At 32.3% G+C, this 13,763-nt stretch overlaps 1 protein-coding gene across 3 annotated transcripts in view; it reads left to right on the top strand.

The window, feature by feature from the left end:
- Nucleotides 1-6,458: 6,458 nt before the first annotated feature.
- The window catches only part of Aldh-III (Aldehyde dehydrogenase type III), a 47,002-nt gene continuing 39,697 nt past the window's right edge, over nt 6,459-13,763 (top strand). For 2 of the 3 annotated variants that reach the window (XM_076124762.1, XM_076124760.1), the window contains exon 1: nt 7,311-7,494. In XM_076124762.1, the coding sequence (XP_075980877.1) occupies nt 7,320-7,494 (175 nt within the window). In that variant the 5' untranslated portion in view covers nt 7,311-7,319. Of the gene's footprint in view, nt 6,471-7,310; nt 7,495-13,763 lie in introns of those variants that run through there. The other variant, XM_076124761.1, reaches the window with a different exon arrangement.

The raw sequence follows: 13,763 nt of genomic DNA, 5'->3' as shown, positions 1-13,763 counted from the left end.
GTCTGACACATGACAAAATACACACTTAGGTGTATCTATGTAAATGTAGAAAGTGATTTGGTGCTTACCTACTTTTACGTATAATGTTGTTTATTGTACTACTTATTAGATATTGACACAATTTTATCAGCTGTATCTAAACGTCCTTGTCAAAGGCATCCCTTTGTGATTTTTAAAAACAAAACCTACCTAGCAGAGGTCATTGTACTAACTATAAAACTGCAACAAAGGTCATTGTAGATTTTTTTACACTTTTTTCTACTCATTTTATTGTTTCAATCAATTTTATAAATGAATGACGCATTCTGCATCCCTAATCATAATATTTCAATAGATTAAATTTTTTTTACCTGCGTAGCACGAGTCCATGCAAAATTCTTAAAATTTATAACCTAAAAACAAGGTCTTGCAAATGTCAATGACTGATTAATTTTATTCGTTCTTAAAACTGAGGAAAAATAGTATCGAGTAAATTCATTCGTTTTTATACTTCGTCGATTAACAATAATATAGGCTAAGCAACAGCTGGCGTAAGCACAATTAAGATGGGTAGTCACTCTAAAGTTGGAACAGACGTCTTCGTGCTTTGAAGAACACGTAAAATATCGGTCCGTGAGTTCTCAGAAAAAAAACCCCGTAGTTAATTATGTAATTTTTTAACCTTTACTGTCCCATTGTTAGGCAAAGGTCTCCCCCAAAATCTTCCACCGGTTTCTGTCATTGGCTATGTCTCGCCAATCCTCCAGTATCATGTTATAGTTTAAGCCATGTCAAAGGTCTTTCGGGTGGCTTGAACAACTTTGGCACTAGGTTGACCATTAACCATACGATAAGAAGAAGGAGTAAGTTATGCGCTAATCGTAAGAAAATACTAAAATTAGTAGAGGATAGATACGCTACATATAAGACACCTACAACAGGCCTACATTGTTTTTACTGTGTATTCCTAAGGTTATAAATACAATCTAATAACAATGTTTTGACATACACGACACACAAATACAAAACCATATTAATTAAATGTATCTATTCAAAACTGTAATAAAACTAAAAGCAATTGGAACCTACGCAATCAAATTAATTTTATAAGTTAACTACTATTAAAACTTAAACGATCATCAGAGGGCAACACTAGAATATTAATTAAATTTTTAAACAGAGATGAAAAAAAAAAGATTGGGAAATACGGCATATTTTGGCAGAATATACTCGTACCACAAAGTGGGTGTCATTGACCGTATTGTGAGTCGATGAAGGGCTGAAGACACAATACATACAACCTTATTAAACCTGTCAAGCATGCCACATGTCGCCCTTAAAATGTATTTTTAACCTTTAAACGTATTTTAATTTATAATTCAGATACAATGAGTCGCAGATTAAAAATAAAGATCAATTTCTTCTTTGCCGTCTTGTCATGTCATTGTTGGCAATTACTCAGAATAGTCAGTTTGTACGATTAACCATAGGTAAGGAAATTAGATCGTGTTTAAACTAACCACAGATTAGCTCTGTAGCTAAACCTGCTTGTGATATTATTTATTGTGTCGTAATTAACAGTAATTCTTCCTAATTTTGAAGATCAATGTACGATGCCTGAAATTCTGTCAAATAAGCGTTTGTCATCACGTCATCACCTGTGTCAAGCCCAACCCGCAATTGGTCAGCGTGGTGAAGTCAAGACCTAAGGTCTCCTCCCTCGTTCCGTTAGGAGACCCTTGCCCAACAGTTGGATAGTAATGGGTTAAAATTTATATATAATCTTCAAGACGAAAAAACAATACATGAATGCTCGATACATCTTCAGCCATAAAATATATTTCATAATCACATACAAAATATCATTTTATTACTATTCATTCCTCTTGATATAAAATAACAGTTGTATTACTTCAAGTATTGGCACGTCATAACAATATCTTCTGGTGGTAATGATCGAATGGATTATGCATCCACGTATGCAAGGGCGCAATATGAGACCAAGGTGAGCAGTACGACGACTTGCTTAGTACCTAGTGACGGTGAGGGGCGTAAATAATATCCTTTCATAGGACTTATGTATTTAATTGATTAACAAAATAGCTATATTTAGTAAAGAAAATTTAATTTTAATTGAAAATCAGTACCAAAAAACATTTATATTATTATTTGTTACTTATTTTGGGGAATTTGTTGGTGTTTTGACAAAAGGTTTGGCTTTATTGTAGATATCGTTTTCTGGAACTTTACCTGGAACCAATACTGAGGGATAATATATTAACCCGCTGAATCCTTAATACCTTTTCTAATAATTGTTAAATCCATATTATATGACTTAATAAACGTCAAACTTTTGAAGTAATCTAAAACTCTTAAATCAAAAGGGCCACTGCGTAGAGTATGACACGAAATAAAGATGAATAAAAGAGTAACAAAAGTTAAATAAGAAATTGTACATCCGAAATACGGTTCGCGTCCCCGAAACTGAAGTTCTGAATTCCTTCAGACTCATACATGAAAAATGCATCTAAGAAAGTTTTATAAGAGAGTAAAAAAGTTTATGACACTCGTGAGGTGTCAGATTTTTACATTCGGAATACCTCTATTTTAAAACAGAAGAATAATTTATAGATCACCTTTTTGGTACTGTAATGAGATGCCATTACAAGTTACTAAAAATTGAAACAATAGCTTGTGTGTTGGATAAAACGCATGCTGGGAACAAATGATCTCTTTAAAAATATTTTGACAACTGAATCCTTATACTGGTCCTCCAAAAAAACTTCGTGTTCTATTACAATTTCACGCATTGCTCTATTTTTAAAATCTCTCAGCGGTATTTTATCTATTCAATAGCATTTTTTTGTATGAATTTTGACGCTATTGAATAGATAAACTACCGCTAAATGTACTCAGAAACCGGGGGTCAGACTGTATAAAATCAGTCTTCCATAAAAACACGCATTTTAAATGTTTAGTAAAATATTAAATATTGAACTTAATTTATCCTTAACATAGTTATTGAAATAGCCATCAAATATGTACCTAAGTACTAGTAATCACAGTAGAAGTCTAGAACGTTCAAGGCAATCTTGTACAGCACGGTATTTGAACACATCGTTCAATGGTAATGACATGACTATAAATATTACGGCTTATAGAATAGTAAACATTCAAGAGTTAGTTGAAGAACTGTTTGAAGGAAACGGTTCAAACAATACCAACTTTGGATAAAATTCGATAGTTCAAGGTTTAAAAGAACAATGTATAGAAAATAAAGCATGTAGACTTTATTCTTATACAATTTCTTTTTCTATATCCTTGTTAAGCGTCCTAGTGGTGGCCAAAAACTGGTTGGAACTTGCCGCCAATAGGGTGATTGTTACATTTCTTTCAATGATATTCTTAATCACATTAAATATCTAATCACAATAAATCTCAAATAAAAACGATTTTCGAGTATAAACATTCAAAATTTAAAAATGCCGAGGACCTAACAAGACCTGGTTTATTCAAACAAAACTGGAGTAAAACCGTGATTCCTGTAAAGAGAACGCCCACATATTATAGCAATTAATCACTAAGCTGCGTTGTTAATTGATTTCAGATTGATCTAGTCATTATGTATTTATATAATAAAATGGGCCAGATAAGTCACACGTGCACGAAGCTTCTCATTGGCCTTACCTTCCGATCTGTGTGTCAACAAGTGTCAACACTTGGCCTAAATAATTTAATGATTTGATTTGGTTTTTGAGACCCTCAGTTTGTGTACTATATGTCATACATTAATAAGAAAAACATATTTGCAACATTACTGGTATTAAATTGTAATAATTGAACAAAAAGTACCTATTCAAGGTAACGAAAATCATTTGCGATGATTTTTCAAAACATCAGCTTAAGCATTTCCTTATCCAAATATTAGTTTTTTGGCTGTTTACTTTTTTATTTAAATCATTTGTGTATTTTTTGTTATTTATGGTTTTATAATCGCGTTATAAAGACATTATTACTCGGTCTGGATTATTTTTAATGGCGGAACTAATATGTATTACAACGGCATTTTGGCTCCCAAATTACACATGGTCAATAAGAATGGATGGTTAATGGACTTTAGGCTTCTAACAAAAGAATATCGAGCAGCAAGGCACAAACACATCATATTATATACAAAATGAAAGAATTAGTTAGGTCTTGCATAATTTTACCGACTTAAAAAACCTAATGGCTTTAAAAAATATATTTTATGCTATTAATGGCTAAACGAACATACAATTCCTTTAATCCAAACTCTAAGTTTGCAACCGGCATCTACACTCTATAGGTACCTGTAGAATTTTATTCAAAAGATGCCAAATCAAAAAATGTTTCTTATAGTGCCGGTTTCGTTCGTCCCAATCTGTTTACAAACTTTAACGCTATGCAGACTATGCACCATTAACTGTGAAAACCAAACAAATTCCTACCACCACCGATCTTACTGAACATAACAGAAAACAAATCATTTTACGCGCTAGTGATAAACCTTATACTCCAACTACTTTAGTCACCTGAAAATGTTTCATGTAGGTAACTCAGAAACTTCGCGAGCGGTGTTGCGGTGGTTATCTAGTAACAAATAGTTTACCTGAACCTATTTCTAGCCACTTTGCCGTCAAGTGAATGAAAAATTCCATAGGATAAACAAGTACTTTAACTACCTATGTTTTTCAACAGTAAAAAATGTTTGACGTTAGGACGATAGAGCTCGATACAGTTCGATACTATCGTAAATAGTGTCGGGCGTTTGACAATAAGATGTACCATTTTTTTCTTTTCCAAGTATTGTATGTTGTATTTAACGTCTTGTAGAGTCATCTCGTTGTAATTTATACATAATTACAAACCTTACTTCTGGTGTCTGTATTAACCGACTTAAAGAAAAAGGAGGTCGGTGAAGGAAAACATCGTAAGGAAAACTTATATATCAGCTTAGCCTTTCTTCCAAGCTATGTTGGAGTCGGCTTCCAGTCTTATCGGATGAAACCTTGCATGCCTAAAATTTGTTTAATACATTTATTGAGGGCATGCAAAGACCCCAACCCGCACTTGGCCAGCGTGGTGGACTCAAGGCCTAAACCTTCCTACATTACGGGAGGAGACCCTTGCCCAGGAGTGGGACATTAATGGGTTAAATTTATTTATTTATAGTCAATTCGACCGTATATTTAACTTAATATAAAACTATCGTAATAATAAATATTGTTTATATAGTAATTTATTGACAACAACTCATATCGAGTTAATCAATGTACTTGGTCATTGGAAATAGTTATTTGATGTTATGTAACGCTCTCGTAACCGGTGGTCGCACTGGAACGGCGGCGTAACTTGAGTTTCCTTATTCCTCGTACAATTATCCGCAGTTTAGTATCACAGCTTATGTCTACGTATACTAGGGTTGATAAGAAGGTTGCTAGTACGAAAAAAAATGACACATTAATGTCCCACTGCTGGGCAAGAGTCTCCTCCCGTAATGAGGGAGTGATTAGGCCTTAAGTCCACCACGCTGACCAACTGCGGGTAGGGGACTTTGCAGACCTTCAAGAACTGTCCTAAAGAACTCTCAGGCAAGCAAGGTTGCATCACGATGTTATCCTCACAAGTGATAAATATTTCTTAAATACACACATAACTTCGAAAAATCGTTGGTGTGTTGTCCACCCGGCTAAATATACTACTTCAAAGTAAAGGCAATTGCTATGAACATACACAATTCATTTTATGGGTACTTAGAAAAATCAATTTTCATAATCTTACTGTATGTGCTACGCTGAACATTTTGTTCTCAAATGCTGTAGAAATTTGTCTAGTAATAGACTCCAATATTAGTAATAGATTTAAATTAACCTTTGAAAGCGAGATAAATGGCGACTAAAACTAAGTAGAGTCACGCATGTCGGCTACTTAAACAATAATTTCCCGAATTTCAATACAGCAGTAGAGTATCGAAAATTTGACGTTTAAAATATACTGCCAAAATAGTTCCTCCCGATCCCGCTAGAGGCGCTGATCAGATTTTCGTGCCAAATTTCTCGGTTGTCGGTAGTTGATAGTGGTAGAGAATTATGGTGACCGCTGAAGAAACACCGTCAGATTTTTAGTCGGTATGCCCAAGTCAGCCGGACCGCCTTGCCGGCGGGAGAGCCCGACAGACCCCTGCTTTCCTCCCTGGGGCGGGACATGCAGTAATGCATTTTCCTAACGCAAAAAAAAAAGAAAAAATGTTAGAGAATTAAGTTTCAGTCTTGTCGTATGTCGAAGCAATCTATTAAAATGTGTGCCATATTTTTCAAGATTATTATACGTAGCATGAGAAGCAAAATTGCAAGCGTGTGTGAAACAGCCAGCCCTGTATAACTAATAACATATTACGCACTATTATCCAATATCGCGCGTTAACAGTGAAACAATCACTCGTTAGTGCTACTCGCGACGCTACCGAGACGGTACATACCTTTGTACCTGCTAATTAATTAATCTTATAACTACTCCCGTATTCCAAAAGTAGTTCTACGTAGGGAAAATCAGATAGTTGTTTATAAAATAAATAAAATACAGTAAGCGACGATTTGAGAATTTCGTTTGTTTTTAGCCAGTTATAAACACGAATTAATCGAATTAATTAAAAAAAATAAAACGTAAATTATATCGCACTAATAATGCAATATTGTCGTAGCTCAAAAAAATATTTTAGAAATCTTGGAAGAATTATTTACTTGCTTCCAATTCCAATCCTTTTCAAACTACTGATATCAATATGATTTCGTTCTAAGAGGTAAACTGTATTTTTAAAACAAAATATTTTCAGTTGTGAAAAAAAGTCAGTTAGCTCCGACACATATTACATGTTTTTTTACATTTCTAACTTTTTATATGATACGTAAATAAATTGTTTGGTTGCATATGAAGCTGTCAGTTACGACATAACTGTATTATGAATAGTGCGATATGTTACATACATAACAAGTCATAATTTCATCAACTAAAATGATGTAAAATATTAAACAACTTAAAAAATGTTAACAAATTAAAATAATTTTATCCCAGAAAAAACATACAACTTTTGCAATCAATGCTATCTTGTAATTATAATATTATCATAAATACCTATATTCATCGATACCTAATTTGGAACACGATAAATATTAGATTATACGAACGAAAATTCTAACCTATTGTCATAATTTTCCCGCCACTGCGTATAAACAACATTCTGCCCTATCGTAACCGAATTCAGGCACAAGTATTTCGGTATACAGCCAGTTGTAAACATTCATTTGTAAGAGTTAGTTGAAATGCCGGCGCCGACGGGGCAAGACGCGAGTGATAACGCCAGTGACGTCACAGTCATTGATATTGATGCCGATATAGATAATATAATAGCTAGTACGGACAAAATAGCAGAAGATTCTGATATACCAGTGATACATATTGATAAACCAAAGGAGGTCAAAGCCATGAACGGAAACGGTGAGTTTGTTTATGTTTTTTATTTTGTGTTGTGATTCTGAAAGTATAGAGAAATTACTGTACTTTCTGTAGAGACAATTACGTGATATTAATTCAAAACCAAATGTAAATTTTTAAACAAGTTTAATATCAAGTGCTCAACGAAATCTATTTATTAACTCAAAATGCAAAAGTACGCATCGAATATCATACGTATTTGCGAACTGTTCACGCTGAACTGTAATAAAAGCATTTTGTAATTCCAATTAATCCTAAATTGCTAACTTTTCATGTTACACTAAACAGTAGAATATTCTCGTAAATCAGTAATTACATTGATATCATAAAAAAACAAGTTAAAATAAAAATAACTCTTACATAAAACAGCAATTTCTTAATTGTTTTCAAGTTCGTAAATAATTATTACTGCAATTGGAAATGTCTATTTTTAAACGATAAACTGGTTTTTGGAGAGTTTAACAAGATATTGACCAAACTCTTACATTAGCGGTGAATTCAATGATGTAACTGGTTGCAAGACAAAATAAACAAAATCTTGTACGTGCTCTACCGCTGCCATTGTTTGTTTAAAAAATGTAAAAATTATCTGCTCTAAATCCAACCTTTTTACGTTTTCACTGGCCACTCGCGGTTGAAATAATTCGGTGATGCCATTAATGTTTATTTTTATTGTTTACTTTTTCTTTTTACATGTCATTTGAATATTTTTTTCGTGAATAATGGCCATGTAATTTATGCTTTAGAATTAAAACTTTTTAGTTAGAAAGTCAAATATTTAATGAAATGAAAAATATTTAGATATGCGTAGAGTATATTTATTGTTATAAAATGCATATCCTAAATGACTACAATAGTAAAGACAGGCACAACTAATAGTTTTGTAGAGTCCAGTCCACGAATTACATTTCACAAAGAAATTATTTAAACATGTGACAACTAAATAATAAAACATAATCTGTGCTCTACTTAATATGAGTCGATCTGTAGACAAAACATCCACGTCATAAATAATCCGTTTTGAACCGTATCTCCTAATCAGGGTTTGTTTCTATATATGTATATTATATCCTAAAATATCTGACAAGGTTAAAATTCAGGAAAGCATTTATTTATTTCTGTGACAATAAGGAAAATATGTAATTTTAGATCATGTCACACTCTAAAATTATAATTTCGCGTATCTACCTGTGTAGTTATGTTGTAAGTAGATACTTGTATAGTGTCAAATGTGGCATCATTACTTCGCCATATATTAACTTAACCAACTGAAAAATAAAGTTATTTTCACTGGTATTTGTATTTGGTAAATGTATAATTTAACATAAGTCTTATTTTTGAATAAATGTCTTGGTTTATTAGCATTTTATCATTAAACTTAAACACATTTGTAATAACATAAGGTATAGATAAAGTTACTATGACAAAGTAAATATCATTATACTACCAAGTTCAAGTTCATCAGAATCGCGAAGAATTTGCATATTAATGTTTAAGTGCTAACAATTTTAATTACTTTGTTAAGTCACCTTACAAACACGAACAGTTCAAATTCTTAGAAACTGCTAACTTCTTTGTAAGGACCAAGTTACATAAGAGGTTATAATTACAATTCTTTAGTTCATTTTGTTTCCTCATTCCTGGACATTGATTGTTACTATCACTTCCTCTGGTTAAGTATTAGTTTGCTTAATTGCTACCATTTTAACTATCAGATAGGTTATCAGGCACTTTGTCATAAACTGTGAAACTGGCCCAGGGTCTCCTAGGACGAAAAAGCAGCATCTCTTTTCAAAATGAACTAAAGATTAAATCACAAATATTTACTTTTCAAATAAAATATAACACTCATAATGCAAAATAATCTAACCTGCAGCTATCCATAATCCAAACGAATTTAAACTGCCGTTCCAGCTATTGGTATAACTACAAAAGATGGCAAAAAGTAACAAATTAATCTATATAAAAAAAGAAAACTGTAACGCCATTGCGTAATTTTACAGATGACCAGATCCAATTTAACAAGATTATGTAGACATTTCGTAATTTCTGTTAAAAACCTAACCAAAGATGTCGCCATTCAAGTAAACAAAATCCGATACCGTATAAATTGCATTTACCGAAGAGACGATTAGACTATTCAATACCTATCATAAAACGGTATTTTTTATTGCTGTTTCCCTCCTATTGGGAATTAACCCTTAGTTACTAGTAAATGAACTGTTCAACACAAAACTATTGTTTATATAATAATATTATGATAAATAAAGCCCCCTCGCCGCGTCTCTCTGCCTGAAATGGATTTTCATGCTGTTTTCACCAATATATGACAGATTCTCCAAGAAGGTTTAAATGTACGACCTTGCATACCCTATTATAATAAATAAACTAACTCTTACAGTTTTTTTCCGAGAAAAATATAATAATATTTACTACCAAAAGCGTCGTAAAGTTGCTTTTACGTCCAAATTAACTTGATTAGATCGATTTAATTTTATTGTTTTAAGTGAATACAATACCTATAATACCCTTTAGCCCTGTGGGACGGCTCAAACAACAGGTCAATACTCTAATTCCGACATGAATAACGAACGATCTAGAATCATTCAATTTACAAACTGTTCAATTTGACATGAATGACGAATAATGTAAAATCATTCAATTTACCAAATTGAGTTCAATCACTTGTTCATCGTTCACCAAGACCTGCAATTTTACAATTATTTACAACCAACAATTTAAAATTACTAGTAATTTGGATACTAAGTAAGTATTTATTTATTTTTTGTATGCAATTATGTTGAATGATTCTTAACCGTTTAAGCCGTAATGATATGATTATTGGCTTAAATAGGAGGTTATTATAGTGCTACTAAAATGCATTGTGTACTTAAATAATAGCTAATTAAGCATGTGAACTTTATGGTGTATAGTAATCTAGTTAATAGCATTGGTGATCATTTAATTGTACGTCAATAAGACACTCTTACTTACGATTATCTAATTGAATGAAAACTAGTAATTATTTATAACGCTATTTATCTAATAGCTATTAAAAAGGGACTTTGTTTTTTTTCCGAAGAAACCTATACCTACAATGAATGAATGATGTTTCATGTATTTTTCTGTGGGAGCGGGACAATTTCCCGTGATAAACTATCTTTACATGAAAATTCGCGTCAATCTCTTACTCTATTTGCACAGAAAATAAAAATAAAATAACATAAACAAATAACTAAACACACTTTACATTTTTATATCGTTTTATTACCTAAATAATGATTAACACAGTTTGTGAAAACAATTACTCTAAAATAACTTTATGAATTCTTTATGTATTTATCCGCGTCTTTTCGTCAAGGTCACGAAGATTTGTCCGAAAGTGTCACGAATTCTCGATTATAATAATATGTGGGGCGACAGTTCATTGAACTCTCATCGACCCAGACAAACTTTCAACCGAGTATCTTCGGTCATTCTTACGACTCAAGCTTGTCAATGGAGTCTGCGCAAAGTTGGAAGACTTTTATAATTCGTTTTGTAGACAAATATGCCGTGGTTTTAGTTCTTGACGACCTTTATAATTTATTTATTTATTTATAACCACCTTACACTAACAGTATCTACTACGCATGTACCTAAGTTATAGGTACTACATTAGAATTTTTTTAGTTGTCATTTGTAACTTGAGAGAATTTGCAAGAGCAAATAAATAGTTCATAATGATTATTCTGACTAACTTATGTCTACTTGCTATGCTTTGAGTTGTGTTTAATGTTTTATCTCGACGCTTCATATATCTTAAGTTTACTTACATAAAAGTCTTTTTGGGACTTAGCCATTAAGCGTTTATGATTCACAATTGATTTAATTTACATTTTGCATCAATTGTTTTTTTAAGTTAGTTCTTCTGTAAGTGTCATATCTTCGTAGTCAAAAACCAGCTATATAGCTGGTTTTTTACTACGAAGATATGACATATATTTATTAAAGGGAAGATGAGAATGGTTGTTAAAATGGACATTTCCTGATACCTAATCGATAAGTTTTAATAACTCAGACATATCTTGAGCCTAATCAAAGGTCCTGCGTGGGAGGAACATTAATTACATTATTAATCAATAAAAACATGAAATGTGGGCCAAATGTTGATCCAAAGTCTCAGCTCTTTTATAACAGTTTAGTTGGTTACTACTCAATAATAAACGAAATGATATAATTACGCGTTATTGTTACAAAATATGACTACTAATTTCATTAATTTTATTTGCTTTCAATGCCATTAGTTTATGTGTCGTCTAGACTGGGTTTTTGGGTTTCGGGTTAAATATTTATTTGAATAGAGATGTTAAATGTTTTGGTGAAAATAATTAAATGTCTTCTAAACAGAGGTAAGGCGAAATTGCTAAAATTATTAGTTTTTACTGCCATTTCGGAAAGTAGAGCTTATTAGGGCTTACCAGAACGCATAGGTCTCTTTTTTTAATCGCAGAAAATATTTTTACGGTCATGATAAGCTACATACGGCTCTTAAATGGTTTATATAAAAAATAAATGTTATTTTACTACAAAGCCCACAATAATCTAATATTAAATTAAACTTAACATCCGACTGATAAATAAATAAAAAATAAGTACAAAAGTCAACAGTATATAAGCGTAAGTAACGTCATACACATGGTAAAAATATTTACACAGGAACTTGAGGTTTAACACTTTTTTTACATTTTCCGAAATAAAAAATAACAACTTGATGTGTCACGTACATTTGCAAAAACGTCATCACGTTAGTTCGTGAATTTGAACATTTAAAAAGAAGATTCACAAACATACAAAATCAGCCTAGCCTTTCTTCCAACTATGTTGGAGTCGGCTTCCAGTCTTACCTGATGCTGCTGGATACCAGTATTTAGCAGTATTTTTTTTCAGGCGCCCATAGCCAGTTGCGCTCACCGGTCGGTAAACGATCTGTGGGTTAAGCAACCATTGGCGTGGTCATTCCATAGATGGGTGTCCGCATAGTGGTATTTGAACTGGGCGTCTCTGTGCTTCGGAGGGCACGTTAAAAGTCGGTACCGGTTGTTGTTTACTAAGATAACAGTCGCTAAGCCACGTCAAACGGCTTGAACAACTTCGACCGAAACGTCGGGTAAACGAATAAGTTAACCATCTTAAATTTTAATTTCGTTTAAGATTACATTTTATTATAAAGTGTACAAGTCAAGAGTTTAAAATCGTTTATATTTATTACAATAAATAAAATAGAGATATTATTATATATTTTTTTCGACAGTCATTCGCTCGCCTTGTCTCAGTAAAAATTAAATAAAGTATGATTCCAAACAAACAATTAATTAGTTTCCTAACGACAATAACTATTAGTAGTTAGTTGAAATGTGACACCAACTCATATTTAGGGTAATTATTTTAATTAATCTATTAAACAAATACGATTTTATAAAAATAATAACGCCCTAACACTATAACAAAAAAAGTTGTTACGAGAGTTATAAAGAATAAACAATGTGCTTGTTTTATTATATAAAGGTATCATGTCATGGGATTGTAGCAACCGAAGGTCATTTAATAAATAATACAAACTAGTTTAAATTGTTTGTTCAAAGATTCGTCAAGCGTCAAATTAATTGCGGATATGACGTCCTTATAAGGTACCTCTTTAGCCCTACATAAGGAATACATTCGTTGTTATATTGATGAACTTAATCCTTATAAAAAGACGTGTGTTAATGTCCAATTACACTATGTCCATTATCTATACTAATATTATAAAGCTGAAGAGTTTGTTTGTTTGTTTGTTTGAACGCGCTAATCTCAGGAACTACGGGTCCGATTTGAAAAATTCTTTCAGTGTTTGATAGCCCATTTATCGAGGAAGGCTATAGGCTATATATCATCACGCTACGACCAATAGGAGCAGAGTACCAGTGAAAAATGTTACAAAAACGGGGAAAATTATGTTTCTCTTATGTGACGCAAGCGAAGTTGCGCGGGTCAGCTAGTGTATTATAAGTCTTTTGACAGCTTGACGATTGACGTATTTAGTAATGTCCTAAAGATTCTCGAATAAAATTCTATACCATTCCGATTATAGTACTATCAATAATTGGATAACATACCTACCTATACCTATAATGCCTACATGAACTAATAACAGGCATAGAAATTTACATTCTGATTTAATATTGTCTTAGTTTTTTGAAAATGATTTTTAATCCGTGTGATAATATAATGCTATTATATTATTATGAAGT

This window comes from Anticarsia gemmatalis, chromosome 17 (assembly GCF_050436995.1).
Source record: "Anticarsia gemmatalis isolate Benzon Research Colony breed Stoneville strain chromosome 17, ilAntGemm2 primary, whole genome shotgun sequence".
In the NCBI taxonomy this organism is placed as follows: Eukaryota; Metazoa; Arthropoda; class Insecta; order Lepidoptera; family Erebidae; genus Anticarsia; species Anticarsia gemmatalis.
This window is presented reverse-complemented; position numbering and strand designations above follow the sequence as displayed.